Genomic DNA, 25,895 nt, shown 5'->3' with positions numbered 1-25,895 from the left:
AAAATCAGGTTGTGTTGACTCTTGATGCAAGAGTCAACGAAGAATCAATTGCTTTCAGACCCGGCAAGAACCGAACCGAATTCAGTCAAAATCTGAGTTGGATAATGTGTGGTGGAGATTCCGTTGTTACGAAATCCACGGTTGAGAGTTGGAGTTTTGGATTCGAAACGAGAATCTGCCGAGAAATTGGAGATATGTTTTGTCCTTTTTGGGTGGAAGTGGAAGTAGACAGGGGGAATGTGACGTGTGCTTGGGTGGACCCACTGAGCGTATCCAAAACTGAGAGATGATTGCATGGAACGGGGTTTCGTGTGGGGCCACTGGGACTTTTGATGCTGCATTATTGGCCTCAATGGTGGGCCATGGAGAGACTGAATGGACAGTTGAGCCCCACAATGAGATTGGGCCGTCAAACACTCCGTGAATGTGGAAAAGCCCATCTTCTTCACGGGTATCGTACCGAATCCTCAATGCCAGCTGGCCCACTGGGCCAATCGTTTCGTGAAAGTTGAAAATCATTCTCTAGGCTTGCCACGTGCCTTGTGGATTGTTGGGTTGGTAGTTGTTTAATTTTTTTTTTTTTTTTGTTACCAACCCCGGTTTCCAAGGCTTTGCCTTGACTAATCCGGTGTTCGACCCGGGTCGCACATCTGGTTGTGGTGGGTGAGTCTCCCAGCGGGGATTTTTTGCATCCATAAGGTTTCGATACCGAAACCTTGCTTAATCGACCAAGCTGCTTACATATGCCGAAATTACATATGCCGCTAGTAAAGGTTGATCTCATGACCTTTTTATTTTTTTATTTTTTATCATAAAACTGAAAATGCATTACTAATAAGTTACAAAAAGGTTACAGTTACGCTCCTGGTAGGAGTTATCTAAACTGTTATAGTAGTTAGACTCTAAAGCTCTAATGGCATTAGTATTAAAAGTTTGCATTAGGGTTGAACCCATGACCTCTTAGCGAAATTCAATCATTCCATTAACCCTTCATTTGCTAGTTGTTTAAATTTAAATGAAATTAAAATAATGCAATCAACCACAACGCAAGGATTTTATAGTAGTTCGACTTTGCAAGTCCACGTCCACTCTTCTCTTGATCTTAAGAGAGTATTCTATTAGTAATTCTCATTCAATACGGTGGGTAAAGATCAAATCTTTACAATTTGTGTTCAATAGGGCAAGAACACTCTTTACAATCTTTGTTCTAACTAAGACAAAAGCACACTATCAATTTTAATCAACCTATACTAGATTTAATCAACAACACAATATTAAGAGATGGAAGATATTACCTAATTATGGGTGTGATACTTTACACTTTGTATGAGTGTGATGCAATGATGATGAGTGCTCAGTGAGGAATGAATGCACCACTAATGAAATATCAATAGCCTTCATTCACTTCAAACTTTACTCTAATGAGCTTACTTGACAACTTTGAAATGTTCTGCAAAGTCGAGTGAAAGTTGGAAGGCAAATAATCAATGTTCTTTCACAAATTAAGAGCTTGAGAGTTGTAAGATAGTAATAACTCAATAGGCAAGGTGGAAACTCTCAAATGTGGGTGGTTGGGCTTATAAAGATGGCATTCAATTGCTTGACCCAACCTCCCAATAGATAAAACAAATTTCTCAGTTTTCAATCCAAACGGAGCTCCATCTCAAAATGTAGTCATTAAAAAAAGCCATTAGGCTTAAGTTGTACCGAACGGATGACCATCTAATTCCAGACGGATGTTTGTCTGCAATACAGAAGCATAAAGTGGGAATTCAGGACTTGTAGGGGTTTGTAAGAATTTATAGCCAATCCCAAGTCTCATACATTTTTCTAACATGTCATAGGTCAGTCTAATGACATGATATGTGTATAATTAAGTACAATTTCTTATGAGTACATGTGGAGGTGTCCTAAGTTTTAAATTCTTCTAAGTCTTGAACTTAACTTGATTTTCGCACTTTCCTGTGATTTGATCTTTGATGCTCATCTTGACTTTACCTTAACTTGAGCTTGAGCATTCGATGAGTTGGGTCCAATGATTTGGACTTGGTCCACTTGCTTTTGTATTAAACTGGACAATTAGCAATTAGAACTTAATATAGATATTAGTACTTCGTGCTTGTTATCATCAATTTGGTTCAACCATATTTTAAGAATAGAAATGCTCTAGATAGAAATCTAATATTTTGGAATGAAAACAAGGTAAATAATTGTGATAAATTTGGGAATGAGAACAAAGATGTTAAGAGAGATAAATTCATTAATATAAAATTGAAATTCTTTTAAAAAATAAAAAGAAAGTACAAGAAGCAAATCAGAGTGCACATACATAATTTGGGTTGTTTTTATTTTCCACAAAAAATAACCTACAAGAAACAAGAAAGTTACCAACCCCTTGAAGTTACAATACCGAAGCCTAGAGTAGACTCTGAGAGAGAACCCAAGGCTTGAAAAAGCAGACTCACCAAATGAGGTAAACATTTAGCTGTGAAGTTGAATACATGGTTTTAGTTCAAAGTATCAAAGTGGCTACCATTGGTATGGATATTGATGCAGTAACAAATTTGGTATTGATGGGTATCTATGGTATCAAACAGATCCCCCCCCTCCCCCCCAAAAAAAAAAAATTTTTCCCCCCTATTTTTTTTTGCCTTTTTTTTTTTCCTTTTTTTTTTTTTTTTTTTTTATTGGGTTTTTCTTTTGTCTTTAGTCATGATCTAGAGTCCTTTCCTAACATGATCGTTGGTGGACGCCCCTCTTCCCTTTCCTTTCTATTTTTTGGGTAAATCTTTCTTCAATTCACCCCTTTTCCCTGCTGTTCGGTTTCTCTTTTTCCCTCGTCCCGCCCTTGTTTTCCCCTGTCTTTATCATGCAATTGATATCTAGTACCTGCATTATTGATAATGTGCAAAACCAGCATGTATCACCCAATACGATATCGATGCCGAACACCATGGACCCACACTTGGGCTAGAAAGGACTCACTGGCGCACTTAATATGGGTGTTCCCGGCATGTTTCATATTGACCTCACAACCACATGAACCAAACTACACCGGGTTGAATGAGAATCAAATTTTCACCATACAAAAAAGAGCACTAGACACCCATTGCGAGTGGTTCAACAGTTATGAGGAGGCGAACTCAAGACCTCCCTCTTCCGTAAGCCGTCACTTGCCAGACCTATTAACACAGTATTATCGAGCCTACTTGTGACATGTAGAGGTACACTACCATAGTCTTTCTCCTTTTCAGCATTCCGGATGTCAATACTGCTTCATGTATGAGCAAAATCTGTTTCACTATCTCAAACAATCTCATATTTATGGCAAATAGATTAACACCTAAAATTTCAGACCAATAAGTCTCAAGATTCACCATCTTAAAACACTCACATTACAAGCATTACAGATTAATGCTGAGCTCATCCAACTTCTTCAAAGCCTAAGATTGCTGAATCTGTTTAGAAAAACTCAGCTGCCATATGTCAAAACTAGAAGCTTTTCCTGAAACTGTTTCCATGACCGATAAGGCTTCTTATCTTCACTTTAAGATCATATCAGTTACACAAAAATTGTAGCTCAACTCTTTTTCCTATGGAACTGGTAATTACATGATAAATGGGCAACAAATGCAGTGAAATGAACACGCAAAGTACACAAGCAGGTAAAGATAGCAAACTCTGAAAGAGCATCAAAAGTTCAGACAGCTCAAAGAGGCATAGAACTAAAAAACATACTATTCACATTATAGAAATAAACGGCAGCAGGTTACAGACTATATTGAAGCCAAAAGAGGAGTTTGAATATCCACATCACATCAACATCCTTACTCCAGACATGAAATCAGCATTATCACGTATAACAGTATTAGCTATTGGATTGTTTACAAACGATTTGGAATCTTAAACACTTTGATGTGTTAATGAATTCCATGGAGAAAAACTGGATCCTTCGCCACCTCAAGACACAAAATGAAGCTGGAGAAAGGAGCCACTGAGTCACCAATAAAAAGCAAATCAAGATAAACTTATCTATTCAGCCTTTGGTTCTCATGATTGTAATACTTCCCTTTCCTCCTTCCGTGCGGATTTTGGTTTTAACAACCACAGGCTTTCCAGAAAAAGCAGAAGTAGGATAAGAAGCAGAAGCATCATCATCTTGCTTCGACTTTGAAGGGGGTGGAGCTCGAATCCGCTGGTTTATGTCCTTCAGAGTAACATTTCCATAGGCACCACAGGGCTTGATGAGAGCAAAGGGATAGGCAACAGATGAAGACATCTTTGGGGGACTTCGAATGAATGATTTCCTACCTAGATACCCAGCAAAAGTAGTTCCATCATATGGTAAATTCAGAGTTTAAACAGAACAAGCCACAACTTGAAAATAAGAAGACAAGTACCTTTGAAAACAGCTTTAGAAATTGGGGTCGAACACCTACCACCTCCCTGTACGGTATTAACTTCCACCTCAGGTGGAAGATTGCAGAGCTCTAAGAGAAGGAGAAAACAAGAATAAATTTGCAACATAAATTTGACGATACTGAAGTGCATATGATCAAATGGAATTGCTGAATAAGAGTGTTTCCACGAAGGTGCTGTCATGATGAGCAATCAACCCTTTACAACTATCAGATGTGAGAAAAAAGAAACCCATGCCATCGCAAGCTCGGGTCAGGTATTAGATATGTTCAGCCAAATTTTCAAATGGCAACTCACATGCTAACAAGTTCATTAAATCAAATTTGCAAACAACAAAGAGATTATGAACCTGTAATATCAATTTGCTCGTCAGAGCCCCCCGACATATTCCTGTAGCCAATGAATCAAAACAATTAATGAAAAGTGGATAATGGCTAACTGAATGTCCTTAGTTTAAAGAAGCATACATATCGTCCGAGCTAAAATGCATCTCGGTATCATTGAAGCAATCGGCAAGCCACCCCTCAGAAGACCGATCTAGACTCTCATTCCCAAAGGTGGACCTATCTTCTAACACACATAACATAGTTAGAATGCACTGTATTGACTATTCTCAATGAATTCTGATTGGAGATAAAATGAGCTTTGGCAAGAAGAAAACCTATGAGTTCCGAAGCCCAATCAGATATTTTAGGTAAAGCTGCTCCAACTTGGCTCTCCCTGTCCTGAAAAAAAAAAGGCACAATACATAAATTTCTAAACATCAGCACATACCCATCAGCCAAAACCCAAACACTCTTACCACATTGAAGGATGAAAAAAATCTGTCACATATTTTTCCCGCTAGGAAAACATATATTTCAAACACACTCAAAATGAGCCTTGAAGAGAGTGGCAGATCTCAACAAACCTTTGATTTTACAAATGCAGATGACATCTGCTCATTGCAATAATAGTCATTTGTAGTACTTGTGTCAAACTGTAACATACGTCTCCTCTTTAAATGCGATGAAGACTCCATATGAACTTCCTGTACCTGGTTCACATCTTCTGAAATACACCCTTCATATTAGAAAGAAGGAACAGAATGCAATATCCTTCCATACAAAGCAAAGGGTAGAGGAAACAGAACATACTCCCACAATCAGTAGCACAGAATGCTAAATCCCTGCAATCTTTAATTGGTGTTGTTTCATCAAACATGTAGGAGAGACTTTCTTCATTCTGATTAACTCCATTCCATAAACTATTGTCATCTATTCCAACCAAAAGGGACCACTTAACATAAGATAGTTTCTTCCATGTGTCATTCACTATTGACAAAGAACCCCAAGAAATACTTACCGAATTGAGGGACATCCTGGAGATGGGTAACATCACCCTGCCATTCCCACAGATCACTGATAACATTTTCCACAATTAAAATTATCACTGATAACATTTTCCACAATTAAAATTATCAAACTGGATCATAAGTCACAAAATGCAAAAAATGTGTAAAAGTTAAAAAAAATAAAAAAAGAAGAAGAAAGAAAGAAGAGAGTATAACAATTGCACAAAGGTTCAAATCATTCAACCGGAAGATACATCCAAAGAGAAATTAAAACCCAATGTAGTTGGATTGCCTCAAATTGAAAGGTTTTATTGTAACAGTATGACTATCTTTCAGATAAGCAAGCGAAACAATTGAAGTACAAAAACTGAAGAAATTTACAGCTTAAAAATGATACAGCATTCACATTACACTAATACAAGACAAAGCAGCTTTTTTTTAATAAGACATAGCATTTTTTTCATGAGTAAACTAACAATAATTTCAGTAGATCTAGTCTACATATGAGAGTTAAAAAAATAATAATAACTAAGAATTTCGAAGAAATATTAAAACATACTAAGAAGACTACTTCTAGAGTTCAGATCAGAAATCAATGGTACGAATAATTTCCAGAATGAGAAGAAGTAACCGAATCTATCCAACGCATTTCACCAGAAACTAACGAGTCAACATAAGTTATATGAGAAGCAAAGAGGAAAATGCTGGACACAGAACTGGGAAATCGAACAGTCCATGAATTGGATCAGAAGCCCAGCACTGTATATCCGTTCCCCGTCAAGTTTTCCAGAAATCAAATAACTCCCGATCACTCCAAACACGACTACCTCCACATCTCCCAAACAAACCCTAAAAAACTGACTTCCAGAAAAAACCCATGAGCCAAAATCAGAAAATAGAAAGACCCAGAACGACAGAAATTGATTTGGTACTCACCTGAAATCCATGGGAGGAATTTACTTGCAGTCCTGATGGAGAAGAGAGATAACCCAAATCAATACTCGCTCAGAACCATCTAAAAACTAAAAGTAGCCGTTATATGGAGAGTTTAGCATATATAAATCCACATATGAGCTTGAAAAATGTGCAGCCGAAGGAGTTCCTCTGGTTTTTTCTATTTTACTCTCTTCAGTGTTCACAGGGAGGAAGACTACCCATGGTCCGTTACTTCCGTCACTTGTGGGATTATTTATTATATGATTAGTTTCTTATTTTAACTTTCCAGGGTTTCTCAATTTCGCACGAGTCTTCCACGATAATTACAAACAGCTGCCGTTTCCATCCAGGTCTCAAAACTGATGCTATTACAATAATGCCCTCCTAGAATAGTGGTTAATAATTTTTCATGAGCTCCCTTTTTTTTTCCTCCATATATTGAAATTTATAATTTTGATATAATAACCCACCAAATAGGAGTTTCCTATAGGAAAGTGATGATCTTCACTCTACCAGCCCAGCTAGATGCAATACAATAATGTATTCAAATGTCTTTAATGAATAAGGGGGTATAGAAACTGTTGATACGGAATCTCGCTCGTCCTTCCCTGTCACGAACCTACAAAATACGAGCTCGACCTTGGAGGGTCGAGGTACGTCTCCAACGAGCAAATCAGTACCAATGATATGATCTCAAGTACTCAATAGAAAATTCAAGTAATTTATCACATATAATTTGAATACCTACCCCATAGTGTTTACCTGAGGTCCTTATATAGTGTATGATGATAGATTTATACTCGGAATGTGACTCTAATATGAGTTGTTCTAGGAAAGTCACTCAATAAAGAGTTCTTTTACCTAGCTAACTCTCTTCTCCCGTTGTTGGATGGTAGGAGTCTATCCTTATAAGGTTTCCTCACCCTGTCAGGCAGATGTGTTTTGTCACTATGGTTGGCCCTACCTTGAACTGCCTGGTTGAACCAAATCTGGTCGGATCGATCAACTACTGGTTCAAACCGGAAGATACAAAATGACCATTTTAGTCATTAACAAGAACAAAAGTGTTAATTGCACGTTACATGAGTGTTAATCAAGCTACAACCCCGTAGGATGTAATCTTAAGTGCTCACAACTATCGTATGCACTATCATTATAAGAATGTCAAAGGAGCTATAAACCCTAGAGTGCAATTGCATGTTACGAGAGTGTTAATAGAGCTACAACCATAGAGTGTATTAAATGCTCATAGTTGTCGTATGCACTATCAACTACACACGTTACAGAGTGTCAGAATAGCTAATTGAATCTTTGCAAACTACATATCTCTGGCATTCAAACATATGAATGTATAAGAATGATCATTTCATCATTTCAAAGTGAAAACTATTAACCACAATATCAAGATCAATAATAGAATCAAAAGGATTTATGGAAATGCTTGATCTGATCCCAAAATTTAAAACCAAGGAGGCATGGACAATATAAACCAAGTTCAAGTCACTTTTTCTAAACCTAAGGGTATTTTGGTCCAGGTAAAATATAATTTCGAGGAAAAGGGGTTTTGGGTATATGAATGATAGACCGGAGATATTGTGTATAAAACGAGAAGGAGAGAAATAGAATGTTAGAGTTGGGAAGACAAGGGAAAGGATCTGGTGGGACCCACAGTTCCATAGCAGGTAAAAACGTGCTGCCACTTTTGATGCAAGAGCGTGTGCCGGTTCTTCAGAGAGTCACTCATTTATATAACTTCGTCCTTCTCGTCTCATCTCTTATCCTTTTCCCTTTTTTCGCTTTTTGTTATTCTCCTTTCTCGTTTTTATTCCTGAAAAACAGAGCCTTCAACTTCTCGTTTCACCTCTCTTTTCTTATCGTCTACCGAGAAATTGCTATAAATACGTTTTTTTGATGATGCTATTCCAACATTTTCATAGTCCGAGCGATTAGGTGGTGTTTGGCAAGTTGGGATTCAAATAGAGTACTATATTTTAGTCACATTTATTTATCATATATTATTAAATTGCTTCAATCGTATGCATTTAATGAACAGGACCGTCATGCAGAATTTGGACCTGTGGATCCAAAATTTCAGTCGAGATTCGATCCAACAGCTTGGATGGTTTCGCATGACAGTCCGGAATCCCTTGTGAATTCTACATAGATCGTACTTATACTGTATAGTAGAGAAACGTCCATAAACAACAATTGCTCGCTCCCCTCTCCCTACCCAAATGAGGAAGTAATCTGTACTCATATTTAAGAGAGGGTTCATTTCTAGTCCACTTAATCGGTGTTTAGAGATGAACCCTGCTCTTAAATGTATGATGAAATATAAATAAACCACAATCCTAAGTCCTCTACCTAATCTAAACTTTGTCTTTGCTCTAGGTTATTTTTATTTGGATTCAAAGTATATGTCAAACATGCCCAACTCTGGTTTCTCTTCTTTGACAAAATTGTTTCTTGGTCCACTTCAGCTTTTTCTACTTTGCCTCGTGCTCAAGTTAAGTATTTTCTTGTTATTTTATTTGGAGCAAGCTGTCATTTAACTTTCTTTCTTTTTTTTGGATAAAATGTTTTTAGACACATGGTCTTCCTTTATCAATTATATTTTAATTAGATTGAATATATATCTTCTCCAAGTCATTATTATTTTTTTTTCTTTTTGGGTTCAAATGGGCTTTATTAAGCTAGGAGATAGGGATATTAATATGTCTCAGCAAAAGTCGAACTCATAACCTCTTCACTAAGAGGTGTTGGTTTCTGTTGATACGAAATCCTGCTCGTCCTTCCTGTCAAGATCCTACAAAACACGTGTTCGACTTTGGGTGGTCAAGATACGTCTCCAACGAGCAAGTCAATACCAATGATATGATTTCAACTTACTCAATAGAAAATTCAAATAATTGATCACACAGAATATGAATACTTACCACATAAAGCCTGCCTGAGGTGTTTATATAGCTTTAAATATCAGAGTTAGACTCCGAATATAACTCTAAGAAGAGTTGTGTTAGGAAAGTAACTCTAGAAAGAGTCTTTTATTTGAATTATCATTTCTAGGAAGTTAGCAGATGATAGAAGTTTATCCTGATCGGGTACTCTTGACACGATGGTCGGACCGTCCATTAACACTATGGCAAGACAACTGTATTGAACCCGTTGGTGGGACCGATCAGGGTAGAATAACTATTTTAGTCATTAACAGTTTCACCACTAGAACATCTCTGCATTGGCCAAATCAACATCTTTATTTCAATATAATTAATATATATAAAATAATGACTTTAAGAATCTCGCTCTTATAATTCTTAGTTATTATTTATCCTATTTTAATTGGATCAACGATATTTTCTCTAAGTTTCCTAGATTTGTGAATTAATTGAAAACCTATAGTTCACACTTCATTGTATATATTTTGAGAATTTCTTTCTTTTTCTATCAATAGGGTGTTAAGTTAGGATTTGAGAAAAAGATAGAAGAGAAAGAATATGGGGAAGATGATAGTTATAGTTCAGATGCAATGTACAACTTACATCCACTATTAAAGGGGTTCGCTCAGTTGTTTATTGATGGAGATATTATGTCCATTGTAGAAATTTCACAGAGAGTCCTAGACTGATCCACATCTAAATCTAAGATTCATTATCATAGCAAAATATAGTTGGTACACAACTCTCTTGAATTTATCAATGGTGGGTTAGTAGGCGGTTAAAAGCCCAGACTCCCATGGGGAGGTCTTGGGTTCGCATCTCATCCGGTGACGTTTCAATTCCAATATTAAAAAATCACATTTACCAAAAAAAAAAAAAAAAAAAAAAAAAAACTCTCTTGAATTTGAAATTCGAAATAATTCTTATATTTATCTTTTTCCCGTCTTGAGTTCTCTTCGAGTTTAAATTCAAATCAACTTACTAAGTTGTGAGGGTTGAAGTATCTTATTCTTATCCTTCGGTCTTGAGTCCAAGTTAAACTCTTGATGAATCAAATATATGGTTTGGGTTCGTTGTCCTGCTTCTCTTGATCAAGTTATAAAAAGAATTGCTCACTACTAAAGGGTTGGCTCAGTTGACAATGATCAACACCTCTTTAGGAAGAGATCATGCATTTGACTTTCCCCAAAGTTCCTTTGTAAAACTTCACTTTCATATGTGAAATTTTAATCAAAAAATGAACCGGGGTCCAATAAACCGATATTGTTAATTAGATTCATTTCTTGGTTGGGTTTTAATTCTTAACATTGGATAATTAACTATCACGTGTCACAATCCTAGATACGAATATAGGGAATTGTAGAACCATCCTATGGTTGGTTCGTAAAGCCAACACCTCTTAGTGGAGAGGTCATGGATTCGATCTTACTAGATGAAATATTATGTAATACCTCCATCTTTAAACTTAAATGTATAAAAAAAAGCACCAGTCACAAATTAAAAAAAAAATAAATAAAATTGTAGGGATGTGAATCCGGTCAGTGTAGGGTTATGAACCGGGCTCCAAAAATTCTGGAGATTCCGGTTAACAGCCCCGCCCAGTCACCCAAACGGTTAAAACGACCGGTTTAAATAAGAAAGGAAGTTTACGCGGCTGGACCGGTTCCAATTCGGGATCTCATATTGCATTTTCCGCTAACCGGTTACAAACGGCACAAATCGACTCAGTTTTGTGAGCACCTGAATCCTCAAGGTGGGGAAACGAACCGCATCACCATTTTCTTCTGAATCAATAGTCAATTCTCTAGCAGCGAGCATTACAGTCTCTTCATCTCTTGATCATCGTCAAGAAGAATTCCGAGGCAGGGACCTATCCTCTGCAATTCATCCTCTTTTTCTTCATTTCCTCTAATTTCCAGAGCTACAGAATCGAAGTATATTTAAGGGGAAGGCGCAGGCATTAGACAGTAGGATTTGAGAGAACAGACTTCATTCAGGTGGGATCGATTAGGGATCTCGACACATTTGGTGGATCTGTGCCGGATCCAAGATGAATATCTTCAGATTAGCGGGTGACATGACCCATCTTGCCAGCGTGCTTGTCTTACTCCTCAAGATCCATACCATCAAATCTTGTGCTGGTACTCCTCTTTCTCTCTATCTTTTTCCCTTCCATGGGTTTTCAATGTGAATGCTTAGATTGACTGATTTTGCATCTCGATGAAGTTACGAGTTTCTGACTTTTCACCGCATTTCTGCTGGGTGGGATTTTGACCTGGATGTACGTATGTGTTGCTGAATTTAACTCTGTGGGAATACACGAAGAATATAATGTTATACTCTTCAGTGTTACTGATTTATTGTGCCTTCATTTTGAGTAATTAATCTTAAGAGAGGTGTTAGCTTTCCCTCCCTTCCTACCTCCCCATTATTTAGTTTGCAAGTGGAAGGTCCAAAGGGAATGGAATCATGCCAATTCAAGTGGCAGCGGCATTCTGACAGGATGCTCTTGTTATTTTTTTGTTTAATAGTTTTATTTGTCCAAATTTTTGTTAGTAATTGGTTTGATGTGCATATGAATGATTTGACTTTCTTTGGGGAATTGGGGTAGTGTTATGGTTTCTAATGCTGTTTAGTTGTTATTAACTCAAATGAAACTTAAATGGCATTAAAATGGAACATGCATTAACTAGAGTCGATTTTCTTTTGAAAGTCACTATGAGAGGTAGGCATAATAAAATAATATTGCAATAGAAAAGGCAGAACAGAAAACATTAATCCGGAATATGCTTTACAAATAGAATAAAGAAGACGATCTAGAGGATGATGTTTCATAGGAAATTAGAATAGGATAGAAGAAGTTAGAGGTGCATCTTGAGTGTTGTGTTTGATCAGTGTATTCCTTTAAGACCTATAGGAAAATTTTATAAGACAGTCATATGATTGTTTATGCATCAAAACATAGAATGCTGGGCAGTTTGAACTTTAAAGCATCATATGGGTAAACTCAGTATAACTGAGATGAGGTTGTTGCAATGGATGTCTCAAAACTAATAAAAAGGAAGTAAGGGATGATCATATTAGAGTTGTCTTGGGAGTAGCTGATACATGATAAGCCACAAGTAAGTTGTTTGAGGTCGCATGCCATGTTCAGCGAAGCCTTTGGATGCTCCAAGTATGAAAAAGAGTTATTTGATTGAGATTGAAGAAGCTAAAAGAGTATGGGCAAGCCTAAAATGACTCTTGGAGAAGTGATGATGAAAGGAGATGAGAGCAAAGCTGAGTGGAGGGAAAGGACCAAGTAGCCGATCCCAATTTTGGATAAGCCTGACTTTTTGTTTGTATGCTTTACACGTAAATCTTGGATAGGGTAGGTACAATATAGTGTTCAAATTAGCTATACTTCACTGAGTATATAAGTATATGACTTCACCTACAATTCTAGATGATATTATTAGACAATTTATCATGGATAATATTTTCTTTTCTCTGGTCTTATTGTGTTTATCTGATAATAGTGTCTCGGCAATGCACCTGACTTATGGAAGAATTTCAGTGTATATTGCAACCAACTTGTGGTTGTGCCTGACTTACACAAGAATCTCTCAGTTCATGACCCAAAACACAGGTCGTTGCAAACTTGGTTGATGAAATTATATGTGCTATCTAGAAGTGACTAATATGTTGAGATTGACTACACATTGTCATAAATTGTGAATACAAAAGGTGGATCCTTGAATTAGTGACAACCTTTTGATGAGGGTGGAAAGAATTCTAGATACTATAGGAATGTATACTTGATAGAGAGGTTTGACGGGTTTGTTTTATCTAAGATCATATAACAAACTCCTTCCATCTTGATGAATCACAACTTCCATTAAAATTTTCTGGGATCTTGTAATTCCTAATCAGGTTACATCGTTCCCCCTTCATTTCTCTTTTTCCTGAAGGGGAGGGTTGGTGGGGGGGGGGGGGGGTTTAATGTAAACAATTCCTAATTACCTTCTGTAGATCATATGTTCTTATGTACATAAGTACTATGCCAATCAGAGTTTTATATTAAGCAGAAATAGAATATAAATTGTTAGAAAACAAGCATTAAATAATCAAAACAGCAGCTGAACTTTAACAAAGAAAAGAGAGAAGAAGAAGAAGAGAAGAGAGATGAAGAACTAGTAGAAGAGGCTCATGATTCTTGCTTAAGAGTCTAGAATCACAGAGCCCTTTTATTTATAGCTTCTAATGAATCTAATACAACTTGAGAGACAAGTAATTGTCCTCTAGAAAAATGAAACAAAAAATTACAACTTTAGTAACTTCCTAGCTCCTAAAATAGAAAATTCTAAAAATAGAAACTACTACCAAAATAGAAACTATGCTTTCTAAAAACTCCCAAAACTTATGTAGCAAGACTCCAACATTAGAAATAGAAAGTAGAGTAGCATCACTAGCATATGCTGTTCACGTGAACAGTAACACAGATTTTACTGTTCACGTGAATAGTGTCGTGAAGTAAATAGCCCAAGTATTTATATTTCAACACTCCCCCTCAAGCTGGAGTGTACAAAAAGAAAACTTCAGCTTGCACAATAAGAATAAACTTGAAAAGTAGCACCAATCTTGAATCGTGTAGCAATGGCAGATGTCGATAAACACTGAGAAAACTTCACCCAGGAGATAATCAACACCAACTTTAAAAAAACTTTAATTCTTCATGTCAATAGAACCATCCAATATTGAGAACAATCGACGATGTTGAAGACGAGCAAAGTCCATAAGTATATAGCAGGATCAAAGACACAATCCATATAATGGTGACCATTGGATTCCTTAAATGCCACGTGACACAATCCTATGAGGGAATTGTAGGTAATTGTAAGGAAATGAATTATAGAGGATGTGAATTGACTTAATCATAAAGAAAAGGGATCCTAGATTTATAGTAGTAATAGTATAATAAAATATAAATATTGGGATCTGAGGTTCACGTAGGCCATCTTACACGTATTGTACCCAGACTACATCTACTTGAGGATTTTATATATAATTGATTGATACATGGGGACTTTGCCCCAAGGTGGAACTCTAACCTCCTACATGAAAGTATGAAACTATGGAAGCCACCAACGTTGGGATTGTAAATTTTAGTATTTGAGTACAATAGGAAGTCTAATTCGCTAAGAAACCTTTTTCAATATATATATTACAGGGACCAAACAAGTTTAGACTTAAGAGTAGCAAATAAACGCACCCTAACCATGACTAGATACGATCGCAATACTTGTCTCCTTCAAGAGCTTGTAACAGAAGTTCTTTTGAGATTGCCAATGAAATCTGTGTTGAGGTTTAAGTGTGCGTGCAAGGAATGGTGCACCCTGATTTGGCGATCCTCAGTTTGCACAATCTCATCTCGAACATTCATTGTCTGTACCTGGAATCATCTGTGAACCAGCAAACCTAGGTACACTTTCTCATGTCGATTTAGATGTAGAAAGAGGAGTTGTGAGCAATTTCGACTTTAAAGTAGAACAAATTGTTGGTGACTCCGTGCTCCTTCAAGACTCTTGCAATGGTCTTCTCCTCTTAAAAAAAAGAGAAACTAATATAGTGAGGGATGAGAATTGCGAACAATTTTACGTCTGCAATCCCATCATTCGTTGGTATTTGAAGCTTCCTCTATTCCCCAACGCCTCAGATAATATTTCTGGAACATCATTGAGTTACGACAGTTTGAATCAGAATTATAAAGTTTTAATCGTCTATAGCGATTTAGTTCCAGAGTCATACAAGTGTGCAGTATTTACACTGGGCAACAGAGACGGTGGTGGTGATGGCAGTAGCAGTAGTAATAGATTATGAAGAACATTGGATCTTGCTGTCATATCTTGGAAGATGAAGATATGCTCTCCAACACAATCAACCAATGGAGGAGTATACTGGACGATAATTTTAGAACCATCGGAGGAAGTGTTCGTCTTAAAGATGGATATTGCAAGTGAAGAATTCAGTTTAATCAATGGCCCTGCACTACACCAACCCCCACCCAGCGAGTGTATTTGGGCTTACACTACACAAAAGATGAAAGGTTCTCTATGCGTAGGGGTTGCTTATTCTTCTTATCAGCTGGATTTGTGGGTTTTGAATGATGCTGTGAAGCATTCGCATGCATGGAGTAAGGAATTTACTATCAATTTTGGACCAATCATTGATAAGTTTGATCCTTATGACTTCCGCATTCACAGGCTGTTTTTTATAACACAGCATCCTAGACCTGTGATACTCTTCTTTGGTACCCACAATGAACATTTTGTATTTTATGATCCGGTTACTGGGCAGTTTAAGGTGAAGAAGAAGGATATTGGGATGAGAATGTTTAGTAAAATAGTTGCTCATGTCAACAGCTTTATCAGCTTTTAATTTGTCTCCAGATGGTTCCTCTGATGGTTCTAAAATTATCGTCCAGTATACTCCTCCACTGGTTGATTGTGTTGGAGAGCATATCTTCATCTTCCCAAATATGACAGCAAGATGTTCTCCATAATCTATTACTACTGCTACTGCCATCACTACCACCGTCTCTGTTGCCCAGTGTAAATACTGCACACTTGTATAAGTCTGGAACTAAATCGCTATAGACGATCAAAACTTTATATTTCCGATTCAAATTGTCGTAACTCAATGATGTTCCAGAAATATTATCTGAGGCGTGGGGGAATAGAGGAAGCTTCAAATACCAACGAATGATGGGATTGCAGACGTAAAATTGTTCGCAATTCTCATCCCTCACTATATTAGTTTCTCTTTTTTTTAAGAGGAGAAGACCATTGCAAGAGTCTTGAAGGAGCACGGAGTCACCAACAATTTGTTCTACGTTGAAGTCGAAATTGCTCACAACTCCTCTTTCTACATCTAAATCGACATGAGAAACGTACCTAGGTTTGCTTGTTCACAGATGATTCCAGGTACAGACGATGAATGTTCGAGATGAGATTGTGCAAACTGAGGATCGCCAAATCAGGGTGCACCATTCCTTGCACGCACACTTAAACCTCAACACAGATTTCATCGGCAATCTCAAAAGAACTTCTGTTACAAGCTCTTGAAGGAGACACGTACTGCGATCGTATCTAGTCATGGTTAGGGTGCGTTTCTTTGCTACTCTTAAGTCTAAACTTGTTTGGTCCCTGTAATATATATATTGAAAAAGGTTTCTTAGCGGATTAGACTTCCTATTGTACTCAAATACTAAAATTTACAATCCCAACGTTGGTGGCTTCCATAGTTTCATACTTTCATGTAGGAGGTTAGAGTTCCACCTTGGGGCAAAGTCCCCATGTATCAATCAATTATATATAAAATCCTCAAGTAGATGTAGTCTGGGTACAGTACATGTAAGATGGCCAATGTGAACCTCAAATCCCAATATTTATATTTTACTTTTACTACTATAAATCTAGGATCCCTTTTCTTTGTGTCACGTGGCATTTAAGGAATCCAATGGTTACCCAATCCAACCTCGAACAGAGCTGAGTGGAGGGAAAGGACCAAGTAGCCGATCCCAATTTAGGATAAGGCTGACTTGTTGTTTGTATGCTTTACACGTAAATCTTGGATAGGGTAGGTACAATATATTGTTCAAATTAGCTATACTCCACTGAGTATGACTTCACCTACAATTCTAGATGATATTATTAGACAATTTATCATGGATAATATTTTTTTTCTCTGGTCTTATTGTGTTTATCTCATAATAGTCTACCAGCAATGCACCTGACTTATGGAAGAATTTCTGTGTATATTGCAACCAACTTGTGGTTGCGCCTGACTTACACAATAATCTCTCAGTTCATGGCCCAAAACACAGGTCGTTGCAAACTTGGTTGATAAAATTATATGTGCCATCTAGAAGTGACTAATATGTTGAGATTGACTGCACATTGTCATAAATCGTGAATACAAAAGGTGGATTAATTGAATTAGTGACAACCTTTTGATGAGGGTGGAAAGAATTCTAGATACCATAGGACTGTATACTTGAAAGAGAGGTTTGATGGGGTTCTTTATCTGAGATCATATAACAAACTCCTTCCATCTTGATGAATCAAAACTTCCATTAAAGTTTTCTGGGATCTTGTAATTCCTGATCAGGTTACATCGTTCCCCCTTCATTTCTCTTTTTCCTGAAGGGGTGGGTTGGCGGGGGGTTTTTTAATGTAAACAATTCCTGATTTCTTTCTGTAGATCATCTGTTCTTATTTACATAATTTATATTCTATTTTTGCTTAATAAACAACTCTGATTGGCATACTGCTTGTTTACTTTCTTGCTGTGGCTTCACGTCTTCCAAATTTTAGTGCCTTGGGTTCCACTTTGCAAATTCTCAAAGCTCACTATGAGCTTCAAGCCACTAATGTTAGATAGATTTTGCCTCCACTGCCCTTTATGTTGGAATTTTCACGAATGCATTACTATAGCTCATTGATGATAAGTGACTCATCCTGGATTGAACTATGCATAGTGTGAGATATTTTCTGTTCGTTTAGTTAGCATTACTTCGTGATTAAAAGGTCTTAACTATATTATGTAGAGATGCACATTTAGATGTTGGATGATACAAATTTATATATCTGCCACTTTTATATTTTTCCTGTATAAGACCTCTTACATTATGCACAATCCTCCACTGCCCCCCCGTCCCCCCCCCCAAAAAAAAACGAAGCAAAGTACAATTTCAAAAATATATCTCCATTGCAGTTACCAGTTTCTGGTGAATTTGATATCAGATATGGAATCCTTTCTTGTTGATCTTTTTATGCTACTTATCCAAAAAATCTATAAATTTTGTACGTTCTGTGGGTAGGCTCCTTGGCTGCTTATTCAGCCATCACCACAATCTCTTGGGGGGCCCCCCGCCGGCCTGTGATCAGTTTCAAATCTCGGATCACAAATGGGAGATACGTTGGTTGTGTGACCCGATCACGCTTTTTCTTACGGACCGGCCCCCGGTCCCTTTTTAACTTCTCCCACACTCCCGTACAATGATCCGATTCGTTTGCCAGATTTGAACCTAAAATTTGAACACCTAAAACGGCCCTAAAATAGCCATGAGCAAGAACAACATTGACAAAACTCAGCATGACCTACCTAATCGATGCCTTCCATGTAGCGCTATATGACCATGCATGGATTATCCTCAACCTATACATGTCTTTCCCCACTACCTCTCCTTGGGTCACTATAGGCCTATCCTGGCTCAGTTGGATCCTTCAATATGAAACAATTCACTCTCTCATGGCATCTCAAGGCCTCTGTTGGACAAAAACCTTTGTTTGATCATGGCTTCTCAGATGACTTTCTCATTGTTTCTTATGTATAATGGGACCCTCATCTCAGCACTATTCTGTTCAATCCTTACATTATCCTTCCTAGTCTTACTTAACTAAATAGAGTCAGCCACATCGCTTATGGGTGCATTAACAACCACATCTTACTTAACTAAATAGAGTCAGCCACACACAGATCCTTGGTCTCCAATCATTTCTGTTTTAAGTCTTACATGGGATGATGCTTAAGCTAAGCATCTCTTTCCTCCACAAGTTCTCCTATGGTTATTTGAGGTCTGCCTCGAGCTCTTTTTCTCCTTAGTTTCTTATTCATGGATAATTAATCAATTGTTCTTTGAAAAAATTTCAAAAATTTCCTATATAAATTTGTTATGCTTTCTCATCATTTCCACATCCAGGGTCTTCTTATGGCTTGAAGTAGTATTTGTGACCTAGTTCTATGACTTATGACTAATCATTGTTGCAGGTATATCTTTGAAGACTCAAGAACTCTATGCGATTGTTTTTGTTGCTCGGTACTTGGATATTTTCACTGATTTTATCTCACTATATAATACCATCATGAAGTTAATATTCTTGGGGAGCTCGCTTTCAATTGTCTGGTACATGAGGAGCCACAAGATTGTCCGTCGATCTTATGATAAAGATCAAGATACGTTTCGCCATTTTTACCTTGTACTACCTTGCCTACTTTTGGCCCTTGTTATTAATGAGAAGTTCACCTTCAAGGAGGTATTGGCAAGTCTTTTCAGTTTCCATGATTGGATACTTCTGCTTACAGTTTGGCCTTAATGTGTTTTTCAGTATTGTCATTTGATACTTCTAAGCTACTGCATCCTCTTCCCCCCTTTTTCCTTTTTTATTCTTTTCCCATGGCTTCTTTTCTTACATACTACTCCTGTCTGCTATGATGGAGCAGGTAATGTGGGCATTTTCCTTGTACTTGGAGGCTGTTGCCATACTTCCTCAGTTGGTACTGCTGCAGAGAACCAGGAACATAGACAACTTGACAGGGCAATATGTTTTTCTTCTGGGGTGAATTACTATCCTAAATTCTTATTCATTAGTTTACTGGGTGCAGCAAGTATTTTAACAAATGAGTTTCATGATCATCTTAATTCTTTATTATTTCTTATCATGGTCATGGGATGTATTTAAAGTTTAGTTGGAAAATTTCTTCAACTTATTGGGGAAATGTTCTTTCATGGTCCATAAGGAACATTTCCTAAATAGCGATAAACGTCTACCATGTGGTATATTGTTTGGAATTCTCACCTTTGACTCATGTCACAATTACCCACTATCAACAGAATTAAATGACTAGTGAAAAGATTCAATAGATGATGGGCTGTGTGGTGGATTTTGGCCTTGGAGACTTGAGAAGTATCCATATGGTGCTCCATTTGATGGGTGGAATTGCCATGTCAGCCATCATCTATTGATTGAATCTCAATCTGAAGGTTTAAAATGTATGAAAGAAAATCAACTAGATTTTGGACCATATAGTAAAGTGATGTCATGTATACAGACTACCTAATGGGCATGCTATTTACCTGATGGTTTGATTCATAAAAGATGAGCTATCCTGGTGGCTCCCCAAAAGAATGGACTGTGTAGGAAAGCCTACCTAAATTAGCAGTATAAAACAATTGTACCTATTTATATAATGTTTCACTTATGAATTATGAAATATTGATGGTTTAGATTCTTCTATTTTTCCTTTATGCTGATTAATGTCTACACTTAGAAAGTCCTAGATACAGTAGTTTCCTACTGATGCAAGATGAGATGATTTCTGTATGCTTCCATTTTGAATTGTTAGTTTATTGAACTTGGGTTTCATTGTGTGTGTTACAAAAGGGGGGGGGGGGGATCTGGTGGCAATTTTTTTTAAGATTTTATTTTGGCCAACAGCATTTTTTTTACTGATTCCTTTTATGTGTCATTCTGGATGGCTACTTTCTTCGAGTCTCATCATGTGTCAACATGCTAAAATTTTTCTTTTTAGTTTCTGAAAGTGTAACCATTCCCTTGCTGAGTCGGATAACATAATGATGCTTATACAGATATGGATTTAATATATAAATCACATTGAAAAACAATAGATATGTGATTTTGTCTGTGTAAAAACTTCCCAAATACATGAATGCAATTTGGTATGCCATTTTTTTATGGGGTTGGTTGTGGAGGGGTTGGGTGGGCTCTGGGGAGAGGTCCCTGCAGCTCCATCTAACTGTACTCGACTAAGCATTACCCACCTTTTTAGTATTTGCTACGTTAATCCTGTTCTGGAATTTCCCTCAACTTCCTTCTCATTCTTCCGTTGAAGAGAAATGTTCTTGTCTTTTACTTCACTTGAATATTTGCTTGTCTGTCTGATGACTTTAACTTAACAACTTATTACCCCTGAAACCTGATTACTGCAATTATTATATTTGTTTATTTCTTGATTATATGGATGAGGGTGTATATCAATATTCTCAGCTTTTTTTCAGTGACTAGGAGTATCAATTGTTAATTGATTTCTGTCTCTTTCAATGCAGTGCATACCGAGGATTGTACATCCTCAACTGGATTTATCGTTTCTTTACTGAAGCACACTATGTCCACTGGATAAGTATGTCTCTCTCTCTCTCTCTCTCTCTCTCTCTCTCTCTACACTCACACTGTCACACGTGTGATTGTATTTTAAATTAAATGAATGAGAAAGATAACTGCTGTGTATCTTGACAGCCTACTGCAATACATGGTATACTTTTGAACATTACATCTAGAACTTGTCAAACCTGAGCTAACATTGATCCTTTACATCTTTTTGGCTTGAAGTAAATAAAGTAGTTCAGTTACGTCCATGAGAAGGATGGATGGGTTCAACACTTTTTCCTTTTCAACTTCACCACAACCCCCCCCCCCCCCCCCCCCCAAAAAAAAAAAAAAAAGAATAATAATAATAAATAAATAATAAAATGCTGTATACTGTTAGCATAATGGATATCCTAAACTGAAGACTACCTTTGTCACTTTGCATTTATTGACAAAGCATAAAGTACCTGTCTGTTATTGTTGGGTTTGTCTTGGTCTGCCTGTGGATTTGTGTTGAACCTATTTCCAGTTTATGTCCATTCACATGTGATTGAATTTTTTCTCCACTGCAGCTTGGATTGCTGGGCTCGTTCAGACATTACTTTATGCTGATTTCTTCTATTATTACTTCCAAAGGTATATGCTGGATGTTCTTAAGTGGATTTAGACATATATTTATATTTATGTAAAATTAAGTGTATCATGTTCTTGTTTTAATGATTTGCAGCTGGAAGAACAATGAGAGGCTCCAGTTACCAGCTTGAGTTCTTCAATATCTTGTCAGCATCTTAAGGATTCAGTGTAGCATATATGGATATATGTATTTGTTCGAGCGCAGGTTCTTGAGTTTCATCGCTTTTGTCCTCCTTTCTCCATATCGGTGCTTTCCCGGGCTTGTTAAACATGGGATCAGTGTTCTTCGTTTTACTCCTTGGAGGAGGGCTTAAACATGGATTGCCATTCCTATCATGAAATAGATACTTATCCTAATGGAACATGTTAGATTGACTGCCATTAGGAATCGGAGCACATATTCTTTTCTGGAAATCTTCTTTATGGACAAATATTCTGAGTTAAGGATCACTATTTGGAAGAATTTTGTTGTATTTTAGTTTTTTGAACCTCGGATTCCTGTTATACAATTCGGCAGCATCAGCAGTCTCTCAAAATCTTCTGTTAAGTTATTCTTTGGGAATTGGGATACCTAAAAAACTGGTTCCCTATGTGTCTTGAGTTTTGACTTTTGAAGCAATGGTATCTGTGAAGACTGTGATCAAAACCTCTCTCTTTTGTTAGTGTATGTGGTTTTTAACAGATTGTTCTTAAACTTTCTCGTTTTATGTTCAAATGTTTGAGGTTCTCTCACAGGAACTGAACCTGAGTTACTCCCAATAAAAAAACAAGAACAGGATATATTTATTCTTCAGGATGGGCATGAGGGTTGTTTTATATCAATCTCTACCTTGGTTAAGAGGGTTCATCAAACGGGTGGTCTGAAGTCTCTGGATGAGATACGTTCCATTTGGAGAGTTACCATTATTGGTTGACCTGGAAAATTGAAAATTCTATACAGCAACAACCAAATTCTGATAAGGGAATGTATAGGGTGACACTGGAATTAAAGAGTATTTCAAGGGTCACTATTGTCAGACAGGAGACAAATAGGGGAATTATTATCTTCCAACCATTTTATATTATGATTTTACACTTCCCTATTCTTAAATTGCACATTTTCTTTGATTTACTTGTCTTTCCTGAAGCATCAGAATTAGGAAAATTTTCTTGTGTATATATCAAACATATTGGAAAGAGAATTTTCAATCTTGAGTAGTCAAGTCATTCCTTAAAAAATAATTACTTGGATTAACAAGAGAAAACCCCAAAAGACTCTGAAGAGATTTAGCACTTGAAGTGTCATTTCATCATCTCATTGGGTCCTCCGTCATCCTTAAAAAAAACCCACGAGGATTTTGGATTAACAGTTAGGATCAACATCATCAGTTGAGCTGTTTCTAAATCATCTATTACTTGATCCACCCACCAATCCAACCCTTCTCATTTCTTTCCATATTTCCATATAGAGATGTCAATCGTGTAGGGGATTTATACAAAAAAATATTTTGCCACGCTGTCCTTGCCTGTTCAAGCTCATCATAATCCTTGAAAGGTGACGTTCAACCCTCCCTTTATATAATGTACGCATGCATGCATGAATACTGTGTCAACAGAAACCATAAAAACAAGCACTACAAGTTCTGTTCCAATGAGTATTTCATTATTTCTGTGTTTTCTAGCAGTTTGGTTTGTAGGTGGAGCAATAGCAGCTGATACTACCAACTCTAGTTTTGATACAAACTACAACGTTACCTGGGGATATGATCATGTTCTTTCCATAGACCAAGGAAGACAAATCCAGCTCTCCCTAGACAAATATTCTGGTTAATCTTCTGATCTTCATATTTGAAAGCAGTGGTGGTTGAATTTTTTGTTAATTAACAACTTACTGCAGATGGGTTTTCAGTATTCTTATGAAACTCTGATTAGGTTGATCTACTTTTTCAAACTAATTTTTTGATTGTAAATTGCAGGCTCTGGGTTTGGATCCAAGTTGAGTTATGGTTCTGGGTTTTTCACTTTGAGAATAAAGCTAACTGATAAGGACACAGCAGGAGTAGTTACGGCTTACTATGTAAGGTTCCCTTCTCTGCTGATCATCTTCTTCTGCACAGTGAGAAAGAATGGCTGAATTGCTATTTTTACTGATTAGAATACATTATTGGCAGCTCACTTCACACACTGATGAACATGATGAACTCGACTTTGAATTACTGGGAAATAAACAAGGAAAGCCTATTACAGTACAGACTAATGTTTTTACAGATGGGAAAGGAAATAGGGAGCAAAGAATTCACCTTTGGTTTGATCCAACAGCAGCTTTCCACACCTACAGAGTTCTTTGGAACCCACATCAAATTGTGTAAGTCAAGCATCAGAAAATTTTGCTTTTAGATTGAATACGTGTCAAGAATCTAACAATATGGATTCGAAAATTTCCTCTTTATGTAAGTAGAGGATCCAGATTCCATGCACTAATCATGTGCTGCTTTTGTAGGTTTTACATTGATGATGTGCCTATTAGGGTTTTCAAGAATAAGACCGACATTGGAGTGAACTATCCAACTCAAGCAATGCAATTAGAAGCAAGCTTGTGGGATGGAGAGAGTTGGGCAACTGATGGAGGCCAAACAAAGATAGATTGGAGCCAAGCACCCTTCACGGCAAATTTTCAAGGATTCAACATTGATGGCTGCTCAACTCAAAATTCCAACAGTGATCAGCTGTGTTATTCATCTGAGTACTGGTGGAACAGTGAAGAGTATTGGCAACTGAACTCCACCCAAGAAGCAGCATATGAAGAGGTGAAAAGCAAGTACATGACATATGACTATTGTTCTGATCGATCAAGATACACATCAGCTCCTCCAGAGTGTCCTCAATGACAAGAATCTATCCATCCTTCACCATTTTTCCTTTAACAAACTACAGCTATTACTATATCTCTCTAGGGTTACCATTGTGATTGATTATTTATCCACTAGCTATTGTCTTTGTTTACTCCAATAAATATAAATTTTATTTTACTAAAAAAGAAAAGAACAAATCTTTATGATATCATTGTCCAATCTTAGATTTGATCAATAAAAGGATTTAAATCATCTACGTTTGGTTCTTCCTGTCCTTTCAACTGTTAGATGAAGATTACGTGAATTGTTTAAATCCACTAAAGACTTTAGGTTATGATTTTATGCATGTACAAAATTTAACGTGCGAATTTATATAATCCACGTGACCTTCATCCAGTAGTTAGAAGGATAGAACACTAGCCTTCCAAATATAAACGATCTTAATCCTGAATAAAATAGCATTCTGTCTATTTTGCACAGTCACCCAACAAAATGACAGAACCTAGATTCTTATTTAATATTTTAATTGCCATTAAAAATAAGAGTTCTTATATGCACTTTCTTGTACATCATACTAAACAGAAGGCATCTTGTGTATGTACTTCTAATGCAGTGATTAACCTCTCATTTACAGGGCAGTAAATCCAAGGAGGTCATGACTTTCGCACTTCCCCTGAACATTATGACTGGTTTGAGATGACCCAAAAAAATGAAAAAAAAAAAAAAAGAAGAAAGCATCTAACGTATATATGTTTTCAAAATCTAATTTTTTAAATTACATTTTTTTAGCAGTTCTTGCAAATTACTACGGAATACAACTTTTGAATCCTAATTTTGAATCTAGGATAAATGAAACCCCAGAATGTTGCTCTTGGTCATG

At 36.9% G+C, this 25,895-nt stretch overlaps 3 protein-coding genes across 4 annotated transcripts; 2 read left to right on the top strand and 1 right to left on the bottom strand.

Moving 5' to 3' along the window:
- Positions 1–2,878: 2,878 nt before the first annotated feature.
- XRI1 (x-ray induced transcript 1) lies at positions 2,879–6,919 on the bottom strand. Of its 2 annotated transcripts, none has more exons than XM_089161225.1 (9): positions 6,689–6,919; positions 5,764–5,819; positions 5,556–5,675; positions 5,330–5,469; positions 5,081–5,144; positions 4,887–4,989; positions 4,769–4,809; positions 4,401–4,490; positions 2,879–4,311 (listed from the first exon to the last, which is right to left on the bottom strand). In XM_089161225.1, the coding sequence occupies exons 1-9, from the start codon at positions 6,697–6,699 to the stop codon at positions 4,037–4,039; spliced, it is 900 nt and encodes a 299-aa protein (XP_089017351.1). In that variant the 5' UTR covers positions 6,700–6,919; the 3' UTR covers positions 2,879–4,036. The 2 variants fall into 2 exon arrangements, with proteins under 2 accessions (XP_089017351.1, XP_089017353.1); XM_089161227.1 differs by having other exon boundaries at positions 4,887–4,986.
- A 4,406-nt stretch (positions 6,920–11,325) lies between these two features.
- On the top strand, positions 11,326–22,980 carry ERD2B (endoplasmic reticulum retention defective 2B). The gene is made up of 6 exons (XM_089162555.1): positions 11,326–11,765; positions 19,435–19,700; positions 19,888–20,003; positions 21,512–21,585; positions 22,124–22,187; positions 22,279–22,980. The coding sequence occupies exons 1-6, from the start codon at positions 11,675–11,677 to the stop codon at positions 22,313–22,315; spliced, it is 648 nt and encodes a 215-aa protein (XP_089018681.1). The 5' UTR covers positions 11,326–11,674; the 3' UTR covers positions 22,316–22,980.
- An 812-nt stretch (positions 22,981–23,792) lies between these two features.
- LOC149010399 (xyloglucan endotransglucosylase/hydrolase protein 2-like) lies at positions 23,793–25,110 on the top strand. The gene is made up of 4 exons (XM_089163988.1): positions 23,793–23,989; positions 24,140–24,240; positions 24,335–24,528; positions 24,664–25,110. Exons 1-4 carry the CDS (start codon positions 23,815–23,817, stop codon positions 25,049–25,051), a joined length of 858 nt encoding a protein of 285 aa, XP_089020114.1. The 5' UTR covers positions 23,793–23,814; the 3' UTR covers positions 25,052–25,110.
- The last annotated feature ends 785 nt before the right edge of the window (positions 25,111–25,895 follow it).

This window comes from Hakea prostrata, chromosome 7 (genome assembly GCF_041222555.1).
Source record: "Hakea prostrata isolate BN-2017 chromosome 7, UWA_Hpros_2, whole genome shotgun sequence".
Lineage (NCBI taxonomy): Eukaryota > Viridiplantae > Streptophyta > Magnoliopsida > Proteales > Proteaceae > Hakea > Hakea prostrata.
This window is presented reverse-complemented; position numbering and strand designations above follow the sequence as displayed.

Excerpts from the sequence above, each read along its gene's own strand:
- ERD2B (XM_089162555.1), top strand. The coding sequence starts at position 11,675 with ATGAATATCTTCAGATTAGCGGGTGACATGACCCATCTTGCCAGCGTG. Across the intron at positions 11,766-19,434 it reads TACCATCAAATCTTGTGCTG|GTATATCTTTGAAGACTCAA; the intron begins GTACTCCTCTTT and ends TCATTGTTGCAG. Across the intron at positions 22,188-22,278 it reads TTCTATTATTACTTCCAAAG|CTGGAAGAACAATGAGAGGC; the intron begins GTATATGCTGGA and ends AATGATTTGCAG.
- LOC149010399 (XM_089163988.1), top strand. The coding sequence starts at position 23,815 with ATGAGTATTTCATTATTTCTGTGTTTTCTAGCAGTTTGGTTTGTAGGT. Across the intron at positions 23,990-24,139 it reads CTCCCTAGACAAATATTCTG|GCTCTGGGTTTGGATCCAAG; the intron begins GTTAATCTTCTG and ends TGTAAATTGCAG. Across the intron at positions 24,529-24,663 it reads TGGAACCCACATCAAATTGT|GTTTTACATTGATGATGTGC; the intron begins GTAAGTCAAGCA and ends CTGCTTTTGTAG.
- XRI1 (XM_089161225.1), bottom strand. Across the intron at positions 5,676-5,763 it reads CCAGGATGTCCCTCAATTCG|ATGACAATAGTTTATGGAAT; the intron begins GTAAGTATTTCT and ends TGGTTGGAATAG. Across the intron at positions 5,145-5,329 it reads CTGCATTTGTAAAATCAAAG|GACAGGGAGAGCCAAGTTGG; the intron begins GTTTGTTGAGAT and ends TTTTTTTTTCAG.